Source organism: Gymnodraco acuticeps, unplaced genomic scaffold (genome assembly GCF_902827175.1).
Source record: "Gymnodraco acuticeps unplaced genomic scaffold, fGymAcu1.1, whole genome shotgun sequence".
Taxonomy (NCBI): Eukaryota; Metazoa; Chordata; class Actinopteri; order Perciformes; family Bathydraconidae; genus Gymnodraco; species Gymnodraco acuticeps.
The window spans coordinates 380,857-405,957 of NW_022989742.1; the positions used below are offsets into that span (position 1 = coordinate 380,857).

A 25,101-nucleotide genomic window follows, 5' to 3' on the forward strand; every position below is an offset into this window, starting at 1 on the left:
CTTGCTTGCTGTAAGATAATGTAGTCTCCTATAAACATTAACGTACTTCTATTAGTTCTATCATTTGTTAGTTGGGGATACACATGTTTAACAAAGAAACTTTTTTTTTGTTTATTTATTTAGGAACTCAACACTTTTTAGTTGGGGGTAAAACCTTTTTTTAATTTACAGTGGTCCCAGTACTTTTGCATACTGTACCACCGGCTTACCTTGTCTTAGTAGATGGCCGTTGTGTGCAACAAATGCTTTCCTCTTTCTTTTCAAATAGACCTTGCAACGGAAAATGACTGAATCTACAGTTTGGTATTCTGTGATGGGAAAATATCAAAACATCACAGTCAGTTTTTATGTTCAAAACATGATATCGTTTTAAAATGAGTCAAGAAGGGTTACTGTTTTTGAAATGTTAAATCACAAGTTAAGTGTCTTCAGTTGTCAAAAATAATATAAAAATGGTTACTGTTTGATTATTCATCCATCCTCCCTAATAATAAAATGTACATTTAGTTTAAACCACTAGGAGACAGGTTTGCAAAACGCTAAGTGAAAAAAAGGATTTACTTGGGTCACATATTTAACTTTTCATTTAGAATCAGTTCATGAATACTTTGTCAGTCAGCTAGAGAAGCTCAAGTGAAAATAAGGGTATAAAAGGGTCTTATAGTGTGGGCAGCAGCCCAAGTCGGCACTGATAACAAGGCAATTAGCAACTAGCTGCTTTTATTTCTGGACCAATTACATGCCCCATCAAGGTTTAAATACATGGGCCTGTACATCTAGACAGCTGCAAGAGAAGTTTAAAGTATCCCCTCACTGAGAAAACTGTTCACGAAGACATCTTAATCTTAAGTGTTAATTATACTGTTTACATCAGAATAACACTTCCAAAACCTTCAATTCATTCATCAGGTGCATTTTTGGCTCCATCATAAATGTGACCTTATGAGACTTGAGATGACACCCTCTGATTAAATGCAAACACACGGATGTAATGAAAGGATAATATGGCTGCTGTCTCAATTTTCTATTCACAATCGACAGGACCTCATGTAGTTACAACCAGCATGGGGAAACAGGGAAAGATTAAGCTGACAGACTGCTGATGGCATTGTCATGACACCTCTCCCACACAGAGAAACTGACAACTAATATCATGTTGACTATTTGTATGCTCCCCATCTTGAATGGCAAACCCTACTGTCCCCTCTAGGGTACTTCATAATGGTGTCGATAGCACACAATTCTTGTTATATACACGGTATACCTTTTGTGATTTCTGGAGGCTGCCATCTCAGAGGATTATGCAGATAAGAGTCGCCCACAGTTATGGTCCCACACCTGAGCAGCGTCGTGATTTTTGTTTTGCACTGGTGTGAGACTTAAACTGGGGTGGACAGAGTTGGCAGCGGGCTGGCATCCTCTCTCCTCCTCCTGTCACAATGTACCACTGACCTGTCAACTTTTTAGTCTATCAGACACTATCCTCTACTCTCTTAGAGCCAGGAGTTCATTATCAGACCATCGGCCAGATGGACTTACAGCATGTTGTCAACGGCTCTAAAATACTGTAGCTGATTCTACAAAACCAGAGGGTTGGCTATTTTAAGTACAGAATTATGCTACAGGGCGTCCAAGTGTAATTTTCAGAAATACTGGAGGAGTGTGGTTGCAACATTAGCACTCTATAATCCATCCTATACTAAAGACCACTGTGTTCCTAGCTCTCTGGGAGACCACTACCCTAACACCTACACATAAAATATGCACCAGAGTCTGTTTAAGTATGTTAAACAAAACACAGACATGGTTTTCAGAGTAGGAGGGAGGTCAAGGAAACATAACAACATGCAGCTTTATCGTCAATCAGTGCATAGTGGGCGCACACAAACACAAAGTAAAGTAACAAAGGAAGTTCGATATAATTTACACTGAACAAAAATATAAACGCAACACTTTTGTTTTTGCTCCCATTTTTCATGAGATGAACTCAAAGATCTAAAACATTTTCTATATACACAAAATAACCATTTCTCTCAAATATTGTTCACAAATCTGAAAAAATCTGTGATAGTGAACACTTCTCCTTTGCCGAGATAATCCATCCCACCTCACAGGTGTGGCATATCAAGATGCTGATTAGACAGCATGATTAATGCACAGGTGTGCCTTAGGCTGGCCACAATAAAAGGCCACTCTGAAACGTGCAGTTTTGCTTTATTGGGGGGGGTCTGGGGGGGGGTCCGAAAACCAGTCAGTATCTGGTGTGAGGGGTAGGGTTAGGGTTAGGGTTAGGGTAATGTTGTGAATCGAGTGGCCCATGGTGGTGGTGGGGTTATGGTATGGGCAGGCGTATGTTATGGACGACGAACACAGGTGCATTTTATTTTATTGATGGCATTGTGAATGCACAGAGATACCGTGACGAGATCCTGAGGCCCATTGTTGTGCCATTTGTTGTGGAAATAATTATCATAAGACGCCAATTAGTAACATACAGGACAAACCTCGATGTCTGTTTACCTTCTTTAAGGACACAGGCGGCTTAGCCAATAATGTTATTGTTCCCATTCTGTGACCGGTCAATACTGGGATACAGATGGTCTGTGTTGTGGGTACACTGGGACACTTCCTTCTCTGTATTTGTGGACTCCAAGGTAAAATCTTCGAGGTCATAAGTGTCCGAGGCAAGTAGCTCTGTGTTCCCACACTGTTTAGGCTATCTCCTCAAATATGTTGTTTACTCTCTGCGAAACCAGTTAGATGGGCTGGCAAGAGAGAGGCTCTCCAGAATTGACGTGGCAACTCTACCGTGAAGTCAGAACCTCTGACTCTTGGACTTGTGATGTGAATACTCTGGTACCAACTCCAAATAAATCACAGTGGTTTGACATCAAAGCTCCGACTCTTCCCGTGTCTCCTTCCTGAGTCGGTGACTCCACTGCATGCTACACAGAAGTTTCCTCTACACCATTCATCCACGACCATCACCTCATGTTGCAGCATGATAATGCACGGCCCCATGTTGCAAGGATCTGTACACAATTCCTGGAGGCTGAAAACATCCCAGTTCTTGCATGGCCAGCATACTCACCGGACATGTCACCCATTGAGCATGTTTGGGATACTCTGGATCGGCATATACGACGGCGTGTTCCAGTTCCTGCCAATATCCAGCAACTTTGCACAGCCATTGAAGAAGAGTGGACCAACATTCAGGCCACAATCAACAACCTGATCAACTCTATGCGAAGGAGATGTGTTGCACTGCATGAGGCAAATGGTGGTCACACCAGATACTGACTGGTTTTCGGACACCCCCCAGACCCCCCAATAAAGCAAAACTGCACGTTTCAGAGTGGCCTTTTATTGTGGCCAGCCTAAGACACACCTGTGCAATAATCATGCTGTCTAATCAGCATCTTGATATGCCACACCTGTGAGGTGGGATGGATTATCTCGGCAAAGGAGAAGTGCTCACTATCACAGATTTTTTCAGATTTGTGAACAATATTTGAGATAAATGGTTATTTTGTGTATATAGAAAATGTTTTAGATCTTTGAGTTCATCTCATGAAAAATGGGAGCAAAAACAAAAGTGTTGCGTTTATATTTTTGTTCAGTGTATGAGTAGGGATGCTCCGATCGATCGGCCGCCGATCGACATCGGCTGATATTCACTCTCTGCGGTGAACAGATCGGTGCTCTCTATAAATTCCGATCGGGAGAGCCGATCCCATGACGTAAAATACATGACACTTTTCTCTGTGCGCGGCAAAACAAGCTCGCCAAAATGGCTTCACCAGTCTGGCAGTATTTTAAGGTGTCCGAAAAAGACAGTAAAATATCAGTATGCAACGTGTGTGAAGCAGAAATCCTGCAGCTCCACCCGCTGTGACGGACCGGTAAGCGGAGCAAAACACACACTAAGAGTTAGACCTAACACACTTAGCTATTTTATCTACCTCTGGAACTAGCTAAACTAGTTATAAATATGTTTATTCTTCACTGTCGGGTCACTCATTACTGGATCAGTGAGCTGCATGAGATACTGACGGGCTGTCAGGAGAGAGAGAGGGAGAGAGGAAAAGAGAGCGCTTCCGCTCATTTCTCCCGTGTTATTATCCAAAGTTAATGTAAACTTGAATAATTTACTTCATCTGAATGTAATAATTATGTTGGTTGTCGTTTGTGGAAGCGCCAGTGAATGAGCCAGCGAATGAGCCCCATTAACTGAGTTTTAAACATCACTTTAAATGGAAGATCCCCATAGCCCCCCCACCCACTCGATCGGATATCGGCCCCAAAATTGGCGATTGGAGCATCCTACTTGTCAGTGATTTTATATATTAGTTTTTACAGAACTCTATTTGAAACATGAATGAACTTTTTATTTTAAATATCTATCTGGTAATTGCCTCTTGTATATGTGGGGCAGATGAGCATGCAGCAGGAGGCGGGTTGGCAATGTGGTCCATAAATAATTCCTCATGCAGGTTGAACGTTGTTTAAAGATGAGGGTTTGGGGGTAAACAGATCAATATCTGATTAAACCGCTCAGGATGCTGCGTTCCCTACTGCGATTCGCTGAAGAGGAAACCATAAACCAGCACCCCCACCCTCAACCTCCTGTGCAACAAACACACAAATTGCAGATAGGAAATAACCAATTACACAGTTTTGGATGTACAATTTGTAACATTTGGGAATTGTGCTCTGACTTGTTTGATCAGCCTGTCTTCATCTATTAATTGATGAATGATTTTTAAGTGAGAGGTTAGTTTTCACTTGTCTGTTAGAGCTTTTACTGTGATTAGTTTGAAGGGTGGAAACCAATCATAATAATAATAAACTGCACACGTCAAGCACACAATGTAACGTGTCAACATCACATCAATTAGGGGAAGTTATTATTTAGTGCTGTATTGAGTATTTCAATGTGCTGGAAACCAGTTGATCTGTGTCTGATGCTTTGAGTCACAGCTGATGAATGTTGTTGGACATCCTCGTTGACCTCACTTCAGCAGAGTGCTCAACAGATGCTGTGTACGAGGAATAAGCATGCATTTTCATGCACACCAGGTGCTGGTTGTCATCATACATAATCAGATTCAAACTGGCTTACAGCACAGTATGACAGTGAGTCTGGCAAAGCAGAGCCACTGTGTTCTGAGCAGGAATATTACCAGAGGACAGTTAGCAGTTGTTGTTATTTTAACTGTCTTACCCCCCAACAGTTTGGACTGACAGTTGACGAAATCTGGTTTCTGTGCGGAGCTGTAGCGCTGGCAGGTGTGGTGAAGGATTTGGATGAAGGTGCACTTCTCTCCTGCTGAGCAAGCAACCCACTGGTCAAAAGCATTCTCGAACATCAGGTCAAACTCTGGACAGTCCTTAGAAAGAAAGAAGGAGACATGGGTGACAGATGAGTGGGGGAAGTAATTGAAAAGAAACGTTGAAAGCTGGACACAAGAAGTATGTTGTAACAGCAATAAGTAGCAATTCCTAGCGATAGTAACTACATTAATAGCGGTTGAAAGGCACTATAAATGACATACTTTATTGGAGTCGATGCCGTTGACCTGCCGTAGCTGGTCAATGGTCCACTGTGACCTTTTTACGAAAGCAGAAGATCCTTGGAACTGCTTCACCTTAGTGATGGACACGCAGGAGGGTTTCTTATTAGTCACTGTGGAAACAAAACAAGAAAACGCAACAGATAAGTATTCAATTCCTGAATATAAGGTTACAGTTTAACTTGTGGCCCTGATGTAGATGATATAGTTAGAGAAGCTTTGGATAAGGATAAAACAGTCCAGTTCAGGTCGGAAGATAAGGAATATTAAAGAGTTAAATAAGTGTAAGCTTGCTTCTGTTGGTGGAAGAAACAAAGGCTTGAGTAAAACCCTGGACATTTCACTTTTGGAGCCAACAGCAAAAAAAGACAATGATAACATTCCCTGTGCAGGAAACACAGCATAACTATGAACAGACAAACCCTATTAACAAGCACTAGACTTGATATCTATCCTGCAAAGTAATACACATACATAGAGAACAGTGTTCCATGCTACTGGTTTTAAGAGTATAACAGTTGGATATAGTGTTCCTGTCAAAGCAGAAATTGTGCTGGACACAACACATTTATATTAAAAGAAGTGATATATTTCTTCTAGTGCTCTGCTGACTAAATACAAACAGGTAACACATTGCATTGCGTTCAAGCAGAGAGGTATTACATTTCAATCAAGTCACAAGAGACTAAGAACATAATGATGACATATCCTCACAATGGCATTACAATGCACTTCCATCACAGCTATGATTAGGTATTTTGGAGTTTTAGCAGTTGGTGTGGTTTCAATTATGCTTAGTAGTACAACAACAAGGGAACATAATGTTTTTTAGAAAAAAAATACACTGGATGTTGCCTAAATAGAATATAAAAACTGAAACAATTGAATTCACATACCAGCAAGAAACAACTGTCCACAGTTGACTATAATAATGATAACAATGAAAATGCTAAAGGAAATTAAACCAAAAAGCAAAAATGACTTTTTCACCTCCTGTCCGATGACATCATCATTGTCCTTAGCTTGGCCTCACTCGCCTAAGCATTAAAAAACCTTCACTTCCCTTTCCCTTGATATCATGGTTCTTGTCTCTGGACCACGTGATGTGTGTGTGTGGCTGGATACGGAAACTCTTTGTACTTCTCAGGGGTAACATGCTCCTTTGTTGCTTTTTTAACCCCACTAGGGAACCTTTGCTTCCGCTTTCCCACATTTGCCATTGTGTCATCTCAGATAGATGGAAATGTTGGGGTCACTTTCACTGCTGGTGCTCTTCACTCTGCTTCTCATCTCAAAACAACTCCTTGCGGCTGTTTCCATCTTACATTCTGTTCAGGTTTCTTTTCTAAAAAATAATCTACCACTCCTTATTTGATTTAAAAAATAAAGGTAGGGCTGGATGTTACCCTAGGTGATACATTCAGTAAGCACATTCCCCTGAGATGAGGGATGTTTGGATATGTTTGTGTATCCATTTATACAGCTGCTGTTAATACTTAAGGTGCCGACCTAAGGTTGCTGGGTGGAACAGATAGAATACAGGCAGCCGGTCATCTCTTTCTAATCTTTTCCTTTATTTTTACTCAATCACACCGTCACAATCCTGACAGGAGTAAGTGAATGATCAGATCTGTCTGGGGTCACACACAGACCTGATAGAAACTCTAGATACCATTTTCAAAAGAAGGACGACAGCTGGATGTAATGAACCGGTGAGTTGAAGGGAATGAGTCTCGAAGCGACGGTCCTCAAATTTGCAGCGAGCAAGAATACTTTTTCTGAGCTACAATAATGACAAATGATATACTACAGCACAGAACCACTACTTTCCCAAAACTGATGAAGTAAAAATAAGGCCTTATTGCTTTCATTTGATAAGTGGAGGAATGGTAGCTGAGTACAGTTTGATTTCAACTGGAAACCATTTCTCTTCTCGCGCCTTCATCATATCCTACCAGAAATGTACAATTGGGTTGGAACTCTTTTTCTTCATTAGCAATGCCTGACGTCATTTGATTTCTCAAAAAATATCATAAAATAGCAATAACAAATTTGAAAGAAAATGATGACTATGAATACGTGTGTGAATTAAACTGGTCTGTGAGCCTAACTGCAGGATTATATTGAGAGATAACATTGAGAAATCGCATAAAACATGTGAATCACAAACTACATGAAGTGTTGCCCATATTAAGAACAATTTAAAGAATATTCAGTATTAAACTGGTTACGCTGTTTGGCTATTTCTCAATGTTATTACACTGACACCTGAATGCTAAGATGTGTCAGTGAACGAATAAAAGAAAACTGGCGTCTCAAAGCCCTGGGGCTGAATCGACAACACAGAGGACTTAATTAAACTGCCAGACACTTTTGAGTCTCTAAAATCAATTTCACATTCAGCTGGGGAGTCCCACCTTGTCTGAGTTTCTCCCCTGCATATTAAACAATTACAGAAAGTTAGAGGGGTTGGCTTTATTGAAAGAGCAAGTCAGGAGAAAACTTCTCTCATGATATTTCAACCAATGAGTGACACTGTGAGTTTGGAGAAAACATGTATAAAGATAAATACTTTAAGGGCAACACAATGTCAATAAGCAGGACACAACTACTGATGACAAAAAGTGTTTTTAACCGATTATCATTACTCGTGTTATCAATACTTGATATGCAATAGGTCTGATGTAAATGTTCTTCTTTGTGAAGAAAAAAACACAATTGATTATAAAAATGGGTATTATCCTGTTGCCTTATGGTAGTCACACTAATTGTCTGACATTAATTGATAATTCAGTTTAATTGAAAGGTCAAGTTGAAGTATAGGAGTTATTCCTTATCAACAGTGATGTAAGATGACTTGAGTGTCACTCTGTGACGCGAGCATCAAATGTGCACTTTTGTATCGCCAGATAAACAAACCACATACTATCAGATGTGCGGAGAAGACTGGTTACAAACGCTTAAGAGATGGGTGAGTAAAAGAAGAAGGGAACTATCTTTGGACTATTATCAAAGACACTCACTTCAACATGTATACTTACGGTATAATACAAGTGGTCATAATGCTGAGAAGCTCTTTAATTGGTGTGTTGAGATTAAGACTCAAAGTTCACTGGGCTTGACCTCTTGTACAGACTAAATAGATAAAGATAAAAAGATCCCTCCCTGTACATGAACTGAAGTCAAATGTGAAAGTGGATTTGACCAGCTCTCATGACTTGTTTCACTTTTAGAAAGCAAACATAACAATCCCAATCACACCCTAAACACAATGTAAAAGCATAATAAACTGAAGTGAATGAGCAAACACTGTACAACCACTGAGGGGCTGCCAGAGCCATTGTTTCCATGTGGGCTGTCAGAGGAAGGCCATGGAAAAGCTTCCTGTCCTTCTTCTTTCTCATGCTCTGATGGTGACATGCTCTCACTTCCTCCAGGGGATCAGTCCCTTGTTGTGCTTGGCAATGCTGCCTGAAAGAAAACTGGTACTGTACTAGTCACAGGCTGCTGACATCACAGAGGAAACCTTCTCAGGATCAGCTTTCTCTAAAGGAAATATTATCATAGTTGTGGTTGTGAAATGTGAGCACTAGGAGGAGTTCTCTCAAAAGCAGTAATGACATAAATTATGTGAGAAGTGTGCAGGTTGTCGATTATGAATGCTTACAAGCCAAGAGGAAATACAGCACTATGGAAACACATTAATCCAGAACAACAATGAATGCAATAGTAGGTATGGAACAACTATGGGATTAATGCAGCAACATTTGAGTTTGCCAATGTAAACATGAGAGCTAACAGAGTATTGAGAAGGACCACCCACATTGGCATAACATTAATTACTTCCTTTCCCTGATATAATACAACTTCATCCTTGTGTCAACAGTGATGCTTATCAAACATCTCAATCCACAAGCCAGAAATATGATCAACGTTGGCATTTTAAGCCAGCCGAGGGGAGATATGAAAATACAAAACCGCATAACAACAAAGTTTCCCGTCGGATAAGGGAAGAAAGTTTGAAATTGTTCAGTCAGCGAGGCACCATGTTTCCCTTGGAATGAAGGGTTGTTCCAAGACTCACCCACCAAGAAGAAGTGAAGTAATAAATAAACAAGATAAAAGTCTGGAGGCTCTACACGTACAAACACTGCACAGATTACATTTAGGAAGTTAGAGAACTGCAGATGTATCTGTGTGACCAGTACTGCAGTGTATACTTACTGTATGACTAAAGTGTTACCAATAAGGCAATTCTGTGCTTGTTAAAACATACAATCCGCCAAATCCTGTGTGCGACAAGATATTTAGCAGCAGAAATGATCTGACCTCAGCTGTCTGGAATAGTAAATATGAAAACTATACAGACCATTGTAAGACAACGCACTGTAGTCAAGCTTAAAAGATGAACTCACGTTTATAATAATTGTACTCCTATCTGTTCGGCTTTAAAGACACATTTCACTGACTTTATCTCAACTAGGTGGGCTATGGATCTCTTGATCGCCATGGCGATTGCATTAGCATAGCACGAAAGACACCTGGAGCCAGGACTGGCACCTGGCCAGGTTCAAACGGGGACAGCCAGCTCACATGCCATACTGACTCTTGGCAGGAATAAAATTACCATGAATAGAAAGTAATTTGGATATCATTAAGAACGTAGGAAATGCTAATTGACAAAGTGCAGAGAGCTGTGTCCTGCTGCCAGTTTGGCTTGGCTGAGGGCCAGAAAGTACCTAAAAAGTGATTCATCTTGTGCGTTTGCAAAAACTAAACAGCTGAATCTACAGTACATGAATCAGTCTCATGCAACAAATGATGATTTTCAAAAGAATGTCAAGTATCACTGATTAGATATAAAGAGAGGAACAAGAACGAAAAAACGACATAAACAGTTATTAGGAATTTCATGACAACCATTTCAGTACCAACCAACTTTTGTCCACAGTACTGCAGGTAATTAAGCTATCATAAGAAACATAGTTAATATAATTACATAAGAGCTGTAGGTGCCAGGCAAACAATGCCTCTTAGACGTGTTACAATCCAAAAAGATTGATTCCTCTCTCCCGAACAGCTGTTGGCACATCTACCTCTTCCTATCTCTTGCTAAACAAAATAGCACACGCTTTCATTTTTGTGACAATTTATTAAACTCACTATGACACATTTCGTCTATAAACATATTCAAGTTTACAGTTTACAGAAATATATAAAACCTATTCAGTACTGAACATGTGGAAGTCTTTTTTGTCTTCCTTTAACATATTTTAAAACAAAGAACCAGTCTGGGTTTGGTTGAGAAGATATGATGACCTTATGCAATTTAGGAAAAGAATAAGCAGAATGTTTTCATTATTAGAGTCAAAAATTAAGAGGCATCATTAAAAGGTGGGGTAGGTAATTTTGGAGAAACCAGCTCGAGTGCGCTAGAATTTGAAAGTACACAGCCGGTCACTCCACAGAAACTGCCCTCCTTGCTGTCACTGAGGAACTGCACACTGCTAAAGCAGCTTCCCTTCTCCTCTGTCATCATCCTGTTGGACCTGTCTGCTGCATTCGACACGGTGAATCATCAGATCCTCCTTCGCACTCTCCAAGAACTTGGAGTTTCAGGCTCTGCACTTTCCCTCATCACCTCATACCTCAAAGACCGCACCTACAGGGTTACTTGGAGAGGGTCGGAGTCCGACCCTTGTCAATTAACTACGGGGGTCCCTCAGGGCTCTGTTCTTGGTCCCCTCCTCTTCTCCTTGTACACAAACTCGCTCGGATCTGTCATTAGCCCGCATGGTTTTTCATACCACTGCTACGCTGACGACACCCAATTGATTCTGTCCTTTCCCCGCTCAGAGACCCAGGTCGTCGCACGCATCTCTGCTTGTCTAGCTGACATCTCTCAGTGGATGTCTGCTCATCACCTCAAGCTCAACCTTGACAAGACTGAGCTGCTCTTCCTTCCGGGAAAAGATTGTCCCACTCTTGACCTAACAATCAACATCGGCACCTCTATTGTTTCCCCGACTCAGACTGCAAGGAATCTGGGTGTGATTCTAGATAACAATCTGTCCTTCACTGCAAACATCGCTGCTACAACCCGCTGCTGCAGATACACGCTTTACAACATCAGGAAGATACGTCCCCAGCTGACCCGGAAAGCGACGCAGGTTCTGGTCCAGGCTCTCGTCATCTCACGCCTAGACTACTGCAACTCCCTCCTGGCTGGTCTACCTGCATGTGCCATCCGACCTCTGCAGCTCATCCAGAATGCAGCGGCTCGTCTGGTTTTCAACCTTCCTAAATTCTCCCACACCACTCCGCTCCTCCGCTCCCTTCACTGGCTTCCGGTAACTGCTAGAATCCACTTCAAGACAATGGTACTTGCTTACCGTGCTGCGAATGGATCTGGCCCTTCCTACATCCAGGACATGGTTAAACCGTACACCCCAGCACGTGCACTCCGCTCTGCATCAACCAAACGGCTCGCTGCACCCTCACTGCGAGGGGGACCCAAGTTCCCATCAGCAAAAACACGTGGGTTTGCTGTCCTGGCTCCAAAATGGTGGAATGAGCTCCCCATTGAAATCAGGACAGCAGATAGCTTACACACCTTCCGGCGCAGACTGAAAACTCATCTATTTCGACTCCACTTCGAGCGATAGAACTATTAACAAAGCACTTATATACTAATAAAGGACTGGCTTACCTAAAGCCAGTTGAGTAGCACTTGAAATGTTTGGCTCTATGAAACCTGATGTACTTATATGATTCTGTTTTCTTCAAGTTTGTATTTTGTTGGTCGAACGCACTTATTGTAAGTCGCTTTGGATAAAAGCGTCAGCTAAATGCAATGTAATGTAATAATGTAATGTAATAAAAGAAATCTGCCACTTCCTTACAGAGCCCCTCCTCCAACACACGCGAACGCGCACATGACCAATGAGGGCACGAGATAAGTTTGTGCACAGATGGAAGGCTGACAGGCAGGTAGGCCATCCAGTTATTTTAGCCAGGCCGGCTAAAATGATTGGTCGTGCTTTTTACAGTACTACGGCTTTTATGGATTTTTTGTCAAAGCACTTCAGATATTTATTGCTATCGGGATGTTAAGAGCATTCCATAGAATATAACAAAAAGTGTATCTCGAGCAGATTTCTCAAACGTACCTACCCCACCTTTAAGTGAGTTGAATTAAATAAAAACATATTGGCTTATGTATGAGCTCATTACTTGAGTTAAAAAGAACAACAACCTGAAATGATATCTGCTGCTATACTTATGGGTTAGACCCTGTTTAAGCATCATGGTAGCAAGAACACTAAAAACAGTGGAAAACAGTCTGCCTTACATGTTGAATTTCTGCAGTGTGTTATTAGAGCTGTCCTCGGAGAGCACGTCCAACACTTTCACTGTCTGGCTCTGTGATTACAGGTCTATTGGAAAGCTGCTTGAGCTGGAACACACTGTTATCTTCAGAAATAAGCTGTCACTGGAATGAACCACGGCACTGGCTAGACTTGCAACAGCACCCCAGAACAAAAGCCTCTACAGTCTGTTCATTGAGTTGAAAACAAAGTGACTCCATTGTATAAGGCCTCTTCAGATAGGATGGGTGTGATGCAGTGTCTAGGCACCAATAGTAGAAGGGAGTGCATATAGCATGGTGAATAACAGATACAGAATAGAGATCAGCTTGGTTCAACCCTCGGTGGGGACAAGTTACTCACACAACCGATACAGAGACTATGAGCCTAACTAAACAGCCCTAACAATGGAGCTATGCAGAGTTACACGTCGTCATACAACAATGAAACATTTGCTCAAGACTGTGACAACGCACTCACTATGAAAAGTTCACATTAACGTATTCAAATATATATTTAAGTATATATAAACTTTATTCCATGACAACATTTGTAATCAGCCAGCCAGCAGCAGCAAACAGTAACTATCTGACTTTCACTTTAATCACAACTAAAAGGCAATGATCCTTTAAATTGCATTTTTGCAAATTATTGATATAATATATATATTTTCAATATTTGTTGAGATACGGCTGTCTGTCAGGGCTGGCTGACACAGTTCACAACAGTTACAAGAAAAATAGTTCTTTTGACACCTTATAAACTTTTATTTAAGCAGCTGTATTTTTTTATTCTGTGACAAATCATCACTAAAAACAGCAATTATACTAATAGATGTAAACCCTCACAGTAGGAATATGCATTAAGTACTGCTAATGGCTGTTAAAAGCATTCAAACAGCAGGAGACTATGAATCGTTGTTTTTTTAAGAAATGTTTCCACATAAATAAAACACATTTTAATGAACCTTACAATAACTCACATGGCAATCATATGACGTCAAGTTTGCATCATTTTCAAACCATATGTTCATAATAAAGTGAGTCTGGCTCTTTTAAATGTCAAGTGGGCCTACTTCTTTTCATCTGAGCTCAATCAAACAGTAAGAGTTCAACGCACAAATGAACTTTTCTGTTTTAATCATAGCAGCTTTTGCCTCAAGTTACATCTGTTATCCATCCAATTATAACACTCACCCAAGGAAACACACATTAAAACAAATTCTGGAAGCTTGACAGATCATGGGCGTCTGCCTATTACAATTAAAAAAAAGTTTCTTTAAGTTCAGTTTAAACTATAGACTCAGAGAAATTAGTTATTGAATAAATGGGGCTGACCTGAAATGTTCAATACAAGAGTTACTTGAATTGAATACAATACTTATATAATAGTGAGCAAAAACAAATTAATTGAGTAATTTAAAGAAAATACAAATAGTTCCCGATGTAATTGCATAACATTTGGGGCAACGCCATATATTGTCATCTAAATACTTACAATGTGATGTCAGCTTGTTTCCTTCTTTTGTTCAGATAATAGTTTCACTAAACGTGACTTGGCTTCAAACAGAAAAACTTTAATCATAGCAATCAAACACGGGGAAACTCAACACTTTGGTGTCAGGGTGATGAAATGCACTGTTAACAGCTTATGATACAGAGCAATCACTCTACTGATAACACACATTTTCCTTTGATGTTTGACATGTTGAGTGCAGCTTAAAAACTATGAAAAATGAGGGTCAGTGGGAGATAAAGGTAAGAGGAAGCAAAGGCCATTGGAAAAACAGAGATATGAAAGCGCTCCTAACACTAGGATGGGTCAAATGCAGAGAAACCGTTTCATTACTGGTACCTGTACTATGTAAGGACAATACAAGTTGAATCATTTAGGGCTTCAGTTGCCAAGACAAAACAAATGAAAGATATATTTAAGTTTCATAGCAAGTGATAAATGGTTTCACACCCACAATACATCAGGCATTTATAATACTTAAAGGTAGGGTAGGTAATTCACTTCAGAAACAATTTTTGTTATATTCCATGGAATGCTCTTCACATCCCGATAGCAATGAATAAATGATTTGACAATAAATACATACAAATATTTCATCTGTGGAAGCCGTGGCGCTGTAAAAAGCTAGTCCAATTATCTGCCTCGGCCTGCGGCAGTTAATTGGATGGCTTACCTGCCTGTCAGCCTTCCATCTGTGCACAAACTTACCTCGTGCCCTCATTGGTCATGTGCTCGTTTGTGTGTGTTGGAGGAGGGGCTCTGTAAGGAAGTCTGAAGGAAGGGGCAGATTTTTTTCGGTTGTGTACTTTCAAATTCTAGCGCACTCGAGCTGGTTTCTCCATTCTTACCTACCCTACCTTTAATATCTTATTGATGCTTTTTGAAGTTGTTTGTTCGGGACTAAAGTCATGGTGGCAAGTTAGAAAAATGTCAAGTGTTGCCAAATAAACCCGTATGTGTGGTTTTCTACCCAACAATTCATCAGGAATCGATCAAGCATCGATTCCTGATGTCAGAGGAATTGATATTGGAATAGGTAAAGATAAAATCCAATAGCAACATTTAATCACAACGAAGGAAAAGCATAACCTCTTGGACTTATAAGATAAACCATGGAGAAACATCACTACCAAAAGCAGAGGGTAAGAAACCAATCAGACCGCCTGCTGAGACAGGTCATCGTGTTTCTCTTTTTCATCTTGCCTTCTGCTCCTGTGCATCCAGGGAGGAAACACATGGTCTCTGTGAGGCCTGTGTTCCACATTATGACCCTCTGAGCTCGTCCATCACCCCCTGCTCCATGGACCACTTAATAACCCGGCCATTCAGCCCCCGCCCACATAGTAGTCATTCCTCCAGAGCCAGAGCCCACGGATTCAAGGAAATATTTAATTACAATGGGGCACCCACCTGAGGCTTCTTCTACTCTGATGCTCTGAAACAAACATCCTTTCAGCCTTTCATTGTTCCCAAGGGGTCATGCTTAACCTGAACCGATTGTGTTTCTGCATGACCAGTTTTACGCGATGACATGTTTTGTTGTTCGTTTGTTTGTTGGAAGAAGAAGTTAGAAACAAACAGGAAGACAGGTAAATATGACTGTTAGAAAGATAACTTGTAGAGAAAGAGAGTGAGGGATGGAGACACAAAATCAAAGGAGGTGGTGTCAGGTCAGTTTTGAAGTACACTCATCTCAGTGAGGAAAGAGATAAAACACGTACAGAACCTGTTGCACGTGCCAGAACTCTGGAGAGTGTTAATAAACGAAGACCTCATTGCAATGTAATCTGGATATAATCACGCAATAGCACACGTGGTATTTCTAACAGTCAAAACAAAACATTCCTCAACACTTACTTCTTCAAAATGACCTAAACTAATGGGCCTGGAAGAAAAATGTTCAAATCCAAAACAACCTCCCTGTCAAACCTGGGCCACGTAATGTTATACGGAAATAATTAGTGATAACCTGTTAGTGAGCACGAGATGGATAGTGCTTTCAGATGGGAGGTAAATATGTTGTTGATCTTAGAGGCATACTGAACTACCTGTTTACCATAATAAAGAAACATGTCTTTAATATAACAAATCTGAACTGCTCGTTTATTATTTCACTTCTATGAATTAGACCTTACTTGCTTTAATGTTATCACACAAACCATCCTACCTTACTCGTTATACCTTTTGGGATACAAGGGTATGTATCCATTGTCTGGGTGCTCTGGCTTTCGGTTTTAATATTCACAATCTAAGAATTGAACTCTAATCATTTAGCAATTGATTGATGTAACTATTATCCCACCATCTTAAATTGTCCAGAGCTATTACTAAAACGTCTGTTGGAGTTGGATTAAAAGCTGGTGAGTCATGCAAGGGAATTCTACCTTAAGCCCTAAAAAGGGAAGTTAAATGATGAATCAAAGCATTACACTTCAGGCTTGTTTCCAGATCTCATTTCCTGGCCCATCTGTTTTCTTTTAGACAAGGTTTAGAGAAGCACCGTCTGTGACTAATATGGAAGGAGAGACATGTTGCACAATCCACTTCATAGAATCAAGAATGTTTACTGCTTTTTAAGAAAGCCCTTCAAAAAATAGACACGTTTCCTTGTCATGGTTCTGATTCAGAGAAAGATATTTTTGGCACGAAAACGGCAGAATTTTTTTTTGGAATAGCAAAGAAAATGATTGAACCATGTAATACTATGCTGCACGGCACTTTGCTGTTTTGAGCTTTCAGACAGTCTACTTTTCATAAGATTAAGGATACAAAAAGGATTGTTGTTTTTGTTTCAAAGGACATGCAATAGTAAAAGGTAATCTCTAACATGAGGGTCACAAAATTCACTTAACTTATACACTCTACTGCATCAGGAAAGTAACTGTGGTCTATGAGTCCTGTTCCCAGAATAGTTTGTTCACAATGGGGAGGAGGATGATTTATTTAGTACCCACCACAAATACAATAACAAAGAGAGGGAAATCTGGCCATATAAACAAATACAATTGTACATTAGGAACATGTGTGCTGTGATAAACAGTGTTTTAGAGTGACTCATGGCTGTGTAACACAACCTGGATCTGTATCAAGAAGATCATGTCAAACAGACACGTGAGATGAATAGCTGCAGTCTGGGGCCTTTAATTATGACAAAACAGAACTGTAAACCTCAATGACACCTGGGTAAATGAGCCTAGTTTGGTCACACTTTAATGAATGTATGATGTTATCTTGTGTGATGTAGTGTTGTATGATTTTGAGCTATTAAAGTAGGTATGAAAACAAGCAGCACCACTGTGGTGGCCTGCTGCTAGTGTATACAGAGAAAACGTGTGGCCTCTAAATTGCTGAAGTATTGGAAAAGCTACCATTGTCAACAATAACAAACCTGACATCCAGATCAATACCTTTTTCAAGTATCCAATTAGACGTGTTGGCTCACTCGCTGGATGTATATTATATTGGTTTTCAGAACCTTCATAGGGACAAGTATGTAGCTGATTTAACCAACTTCTAACTCAAGAAGTTTAACAGCAAGTAGTGCAGAGAAGAATGATGTATTCCTGCTCGTCTCAAATTTTAAAAAGGGGAAAATTCCAGTTAGAGGTATCTGCATATTTACCAGCTCCTCTGTCTATCATTTCAGACAGACAGTATATATTTCCTAATGAACAGTTATTTATGAAATGCATTGTGCTGTTGAAGCCAAATGAGGTCGATTTTAATTTCATAAGGTGCTATATTCAAAACCCATCTTATTTTACACATTGTATGTTATTATCTATGGATATAAATGTATTAAGAAAGAGTTGAGAGAACGTTTTGTGCAAGGGCATAAACCCCCCCCCCCAACCTATCTCTTTGCGCATATGTGGCGAGTTTTCTGATCAAATGACGGATCACAAAAACCCACACACACACATACTACACTGCAACAGGGCACAGATTGCTACCCTGGCAGGATGGATCACAAACATGCAGGAAGTTTCCTTTGCTCCCATAAGTCATAGGGTTTCCATCTGGTCTTTCCATGGATGAATGTTTCATGTAGCAGGAAAACAGCTGGGGGTTGTGAGAATTATATTGAACTGTATGATATCATTTTTCTTTTCCCTTCCAACTTAAATGCAAGAGGAAAACATCGATGGTTTTGGCTTCAGTTCATCTTGTAGAACCCACTATCAAGCAATTTCAAACAGCTGAACTAAAAGGAACGTTTTAAAATATCCCCTGATGTCCCACAGATCCCCATTGTCCTACCCTGTGTGTGCTTGACATCCCACTAGTACACAGTGTGTGCTGATACAGCACTGTGAAAAAGTCTGTGCTAAGCCATGCCCTAAATGTGAAATACCAGCACAGAGCCCACCCAGTGTCTCACAGAGGAAGTCTCAGCAGTGGGGGGGTAGAGCCCCTGCAGTCTGCTGTCACCAGGCTGTTCAGCCACACCGCTGCCTGGAGAGAGTGAGAGGCCAACGTGCCAGAACACATCCTATCTAACCTTTAAATACTGATCACTCAGCATCAATCCCCCTGACTAACTAGTGTTAGCCTGAACACCTGCTATGAAAAAGTTATGAGTATATTTTTGTATCTATATATTATTAGTGCCCTTGGCAAATCAAACTTTTAAAAACCTCCACAGCAGTCCCTGCAATGCATCAGCAAATACAACAAATGGTTTGGTGCATAATTGATCCTATCTTCTGGTACTGAATGTCTTAATGCCGACATAGTTTGTGGTCCAATTGGGTCTTTTTAATGTTTGTAAGTAGGGAGGCGTGTGGCGCAGTGGCCTAGGGCACAGGTTCAAACCCCACTGCAGTCAGCATGTTGTTGTGTCCCTGGGCAAGACACTTCACCCCAAAGTGCTCCTGTGGGGATTGCCCACAGTATTGAGTATGTAAGTCGCTTTGGATAAAAGCGTCTAACAAGTAACATGTAATGTAAGTATCATGGCGTTTGGTCATGTACATATTCTATTCCATGCATTTCTACTCTAGATGCATCACGAACAAAGTTGCAGATCAGCACTTTAGTTGACCTCAAAGCAAAGTATTGTATGTGTGCTCAACACCCATCAAGGATTGCAGCAGTGAGTAGTGTTATGTATCCCATATGATACACAATACTACGAAATAATGAATCTTTGCTGTTGGTATTAGGTAAAAAACATGTATATAATGCCAATTGTAAGGGCTTAAGGTAATGACAAATTACCTGCTTAAAAAGACTGCAAACTTGAAAAGGGTCCAACCAGCACAATTGTTAAAGATTTTCTTTTCTTTTGCATTTCATGAAAGATACTGTATGAAATTCTCATTCTGACTGGTCCTTCTCAGAAAATGTAATAAAATGTAAATAAAAAAAGTTGAAAACTTTTTGCCCAGGTGTTTTCCATTCCCACACATCGTGAGTAAATCCCGGCATCTCAGCATTTGCTGATTCTTGCATTTTCAGATTAGGTCAAAAGCCTTTGGATTATGTCAAAAATACATTGTCACCTTTCTAAAAACAAGGCTGTTTCTCTCACTTTGAGGAAAGTTGGCACTTTCAACCAGAAAGCAGCAAGAGGCAACTGAGCCAACTATTATGGATGTGCAAGAGACAGATGTATTCCAGCTTTGTGGTATGTAAGACAGGCAGAATGAAATGGCAGCTTCTGGTCATCTGGTTAAAATAAAATCGTTAATGATCACATTGCACTGAGAATAATCTAAGGACAGCCAAAAAATACAACTTCACTTAGATGTGGAACTTTCTTCAATAGCTGGATGGCAATGTATGGCTAAAAATGACTGTAGCCATGACATATATCAGCGTTGTGCTCCTTCATGCAACTTTAAATAAAGTACAGCGTTTTGAGTTAATGTTCGTCTTGATAGTTCTTGATCGTAGTCTGGATCATGGACCAAGTTGTGTCTCACATATCCAGCATGGCCTTGGGCTCTGATTGAACATCTCAGTGGCGTTCCTGGGAAAGGTGTGAGGTGGTGGGGGGGGGGGGGAGCATATGGTGTTTTTCAGTTTGCTGGTGAGGTTCCCGCATGGAAGCAACTTCCCTACAGTGAGTGTTGTAGATACAGAAAAGGACTCCAGCTGCTCCTCTGAGTGACCTTCATTAACACAATTAGCATGCATGCCACTCACAGACACACTAGACTTGGGTTAATGCTGCTCTAAAAGCCTATGGAGAAGAGTGAGGGGCATGACACAGCTGCCCAGTGAAAGACAAATAGAGACAGAACAAGTTGAGTTCACAAAGTTCATCGCTTTTGCCTTTTATGTTAAATACCAAAATGTGTATTTATTCAAAGTTGACAAGCAGAAATTATACTGTCATTGCCAACTTAAGTAATAGTAGCTTACCTGTAAATCGTTCTGTACTTTAGAATAATGAGACCATGATTATATATTGTATAGCCATCTTCTTTGAGATTGGACATATATACTGTATAAAACAATAATGAGTCACCATGCACATGGAAACTTAAGAAAACACCAGGCTAGATGGGCAGAAATATTTGTTCACTTGAGACTTCAGAGCGTGGGCATATCCCCTAAAAAAGGTTTTGTTGCATAACACCCATGAAACCCCAGACTTAACAGCACAGATTTATCGACGTGTTCATGTTCTTGCGAAATGAATTTCCACAATAAACATATTGCAAAGGGCAACCTATCGATGCAGAGACTCATAAAGCCGGCGGCCCCGGGTCCCTCTTGGCCTGATGGACCAGAGCTGTAATAAAGACGAGCCCTCAATCCCAAACTTAACTGCCAACAAAAGAAACAACAAAAGATGCAATTTTATAGATATAGACCAATTTCAGGCAAGTGACCCTACTTTATGTCTGAAAAAAGCCAGATATGAACCAAAGAGGTGCAGCTTAAATGATTTTGCAATGAAGTAGTGTCACAGACAATGCATTTCTTATTAGCCCAATATGATACATTAGCTCTAACAGGCTGTATTCCTACAGCACAATTCAGCCGTGTTTTCGAATTGTCCAAATGTAGTTTGACTTGCACTTTATAATTATTAATTGCACCTTTTAATGCAAGTCCATTTGTCTTGCATTAGTAAAAACTGTGATAATGAAATGAGTTGTAAATGCGACTAAAATATGGCTGACCAAACAGCAGTAATGCGACTGAGCATGTGACACAGGACTGCAGCTACTGTTTTTAATGTAAGGAGGGCAAGAGACAAGGTTGACATTCAATCTTCAAAAACATTTGTATATTCATGTTTCGTCATTAATTGCATAATCACAAAGTTGGGTTGGACCATCTAAAACCTCCTACAAACTAGTTACAAAGACAGCTTTCATACTATAAAAAAACCAATGAGGACAAAAGATCAGCTAATGGGCGCTTTATTCAGGAAGGTTTGTTTGTTACCTAAATCTGGTGGATAAAAGGCCAGGCAAGGTGAACGGTGAGAGCATTACCTCCTACGTTCTACTTCTACCCATCAATTAACATTCCTCTTTATAAAAAGGCAAGAAAAACAAAGCTCCATTATCAAGTGAGATGTTCTAATTTGAACTGACAGCAGAACAGGGCAGTGTTAGACTGCTGTGTTGCCATGTGTGTTACTGATCTACCTGATGGTTAAATATTATAGATGAAGCCGATGACGACAAGTATTTGTGTGAGAGCATGATCACTAACTGTGAACATGTGCTGCTTACACTGATGGTTTTCAAAACAAAAATTAATTGTTGAAAATATTTTAGATATAGGGGCACTATTGGGAACTGTTTCAACACGTTTTCACTTATCAAAAGCACATCAAATGCAGAGAAAATATGAAAACTAGACTAAAATAGAGAGAAAGAGGAGTATTTACATAATTCTACAATGTTGAATTGGCTTGTGGGTTGAAGGCTACACTCATGCAAATTGAAATAGATTTTTTGAAGGAGTACATTACTCCAATAGTGACCCAAGGTCAGATGACACACTCTTAAAAAAATACTGCAAGTTAATATTCCACTGGCCACTGCCCCAAACCCATAGACTTTTATTGATTTGCAACTGGCAGCCAAGCCAAGTGAAACTGCAGTGTGTTTTTCTCTGATGGCGTTTTGGCTTCCTGTCAACGAGACCACTTAAAGGTCTAAACGGCATAAAGAAAACATAGTTCTTACATAAAGCTGTAAGTCACACATGAACCAGCACCTCAGGTCAAACCATTATTAAAGCATCAAGCATATATCAATAAGCGCTTTCACACCAGAGTACTTTTCCCAGTATAGTTCCGATATAGTTCCGAAAATGTGCGTTCACACCAAAAAAAAATCCGTAACTAGAACTTAGTTTGTGAGAACCTTTCCACCCACTTTTCAGTCCCTGCTAGAGAGCAGGGACTTTCATGGGAGAAAAAGGTTCCCATTTCTGATTGGCTGGGCGGATTGCAAACCACGCCCCGTAAAACTCCCAAAAAGTTTTGTGAAGCCGCCATTTTATTTGCTCGCATTAGCATTATTAGCATTAGCATTAGCCCAGCGCACCAAAGGAGAGAGACTAACTTATGGCCACACAAAAAAAAACGTGGGAGCGGTGGAGTGATGAGGAGGTGTCGGCGTTCTGGCGATTTACTCTCAAGGCTTCAGTAGAAGCTGCTGGGACTCCCTACTGAAGACAGTCCCCAACTCCGGGGACTTCCGGCCGGGGACTTTGGGGGGCAGTATACGCCGTGAAGTGGTTTGCGGCCTGCCAGTAAACCCAAAGCAGAAGAAGAAGAAGTGACATCAGCGGCTTCATTTGCCTAATCCTCCCTCAGGGACTTATTCCGGTGTGAACGCAATCTGCTCTTTAGTTCATGAGAACTAAAGAGTTCTAATGAACTAAGTTCTCATTAACTAAGTACGGCAAAGTACTTGGTGTGAAAGCGCTTAATGACTTCTTTAGGGAATGAGGATGAAAATAATTTGCGTATAAAACAGAGATAAAGTCTGATGTGGTGACATATAGGAGAGGAACACAGTCTGTCAATTACATATATATATTTAATATAAAACACTTCCACCAACATCCAAAGGCTTTCCTGTCATTCCAATCATCCAAAATCTTTCCAAAAGGAATTCAAGTGACAAACATGCACACACACACATCCCCAAAGCTCACGGTCCTCTGATCATTTGCTGTGCCTCTGAGGAAGGCTTGCATTAGCCTTCATAGTTTCAAATCCACAAGACCCCAGCTTGTCATTACAATAGATAAGATCCAGAATGAGGAATGACTGTATGAACGAGATGAATACCAACAGATGTTAGGGAGGCGTGATGGAGGAATAGATAAAAGAGCTATCACAGAAACAGGAAAAAGATGAATAGATTAAAGTTAAGGGCAGGAATAGTCATATCCTTTTAGCCCCTTGTTGTTCTATTAGAGTTGCGGTTTGCATGGAAAGAAAGAGTAATGGAAAGTCAACTCCATATAAACTTTCATCAATGTTGAAAGATCACAGGCCATGGGAAGGTCTGAACAAAGCCTCACAACAGCTGGACGGACTCAGTCACATGATCTGCTCTGGAAAAAGTGTTATCAATGTTTAAAAACTGAAACATCTGTATGATGTCATTATCTTCTTAATCAAAAGGCGCTTGTGCAACAGTAATATATTGTAGTGTAGCTATGAACTTTATGCAGTCTCTGTATTTCTGAGATTATAATCAAACAACATTGTTTTGATTATTTAATTTCACAATTCTGATAAGATTATCAGACTATGTTATTTCATGTGTCAAATAAGACCACATTTTATTTTGGCAAGACCTGCAGCCTGTTGGTTCATTGCATGGCCGTCATGAAGTTCCCTGATTAAAGAGCAGCTTGTTTGAAAAGAGCAACGCATAACTGGTCGTGTTTAACAAACATGATAACTGCCAATGATGCTGTACAATAGCTGCACACTGCTCCTAGTACTAGACTCCTGGTACTAGGATGGGTTAAATGCAGAGGCCAAATTTCACTGTGTGTGCTGTGTGCTCTGCATGTGTGACCGTTAAAGAGGGTTTCATCCCTCCCAATTCTATTCTCCAATTACGAGGAAAACTGATGAAAATGTGTTTTCCCTTTTTATATTTAAAAAAATTGCTCGTGATAACTCAAACTACAAATATGATTATAGAAACTTCTATTTCCAAGTGTATTAAAATACACGGACATGGCGCTTCCTACTCCATGCAACTTCAACTATTTAGTCACAAGAAACAATGAATGGCCGACACTGGAATTCAGAATCAATAGAAATGTCTAACCTGAACCCTGTGGGTAAACAAATGGCTCAGGGAACCTAAGTGTCACTACACTGAGAGCTAAGCTATCACCCACAATCCCTCTGAAGCCACTGGGTAACAGATTGTCTGTGCAGGGAGGCTTGTCAAAACTTGGCCTTTACACCACAGCAGTTATTTAAGCAACTTTTGACTTGTAGCCTTTACATCATGTACAAACGTACAGATACAAAGAAAATCATAAAATATATATTCTATACAACTCGAGTTCCTCTAGGTATTAAATACTTCAAAATAAACTATGATTTATCTAGCCAACCTTTAATAATGATTATAAGTACTTCTGTTTCCAATTATGCTAATGCTGGTTTCACCTTTTCAAACAGCCTTTTATGGTAG

At 40.3% G+C, this 25,101-nt stretch overlaps 1 protein-coding gene across 2 annotated transcripts in view; it reads right to left on the minus strand.

Moving 5' to 3' along the window:
* The window catches only part of stxbp6 (syntaxin binding protein 6 (amisyn)), a 61,087-nt gene that overhangs the window by 9,545 nt on the left and 26,441 nt on the right, over window positions 1–25,101 (minus strand). Inside the window, exons 3-5 of one of the 2 annotated variants that reach the window (XM_034214501.1) lie at window positions 5,556–5,686; window positions 5,225–5,390; window positions 210–308 (exon numbers count right to left, since the gene is read on the minus strand). In XM_034214501.1, the coding sequence (XP_034070392.1) occupies window positions 210–308; window positions 5,225–5,390; window positions 5,556–5,686 (396 nt within the window). The remainder of the gene's footprint in view (window positions 1–209; window positions 309–5,224; window positions 5,391–5,555; window positions 5,687–25,101) is intronic. The other variant, XM_034215221.1, reaches the window with a different exon arrangement.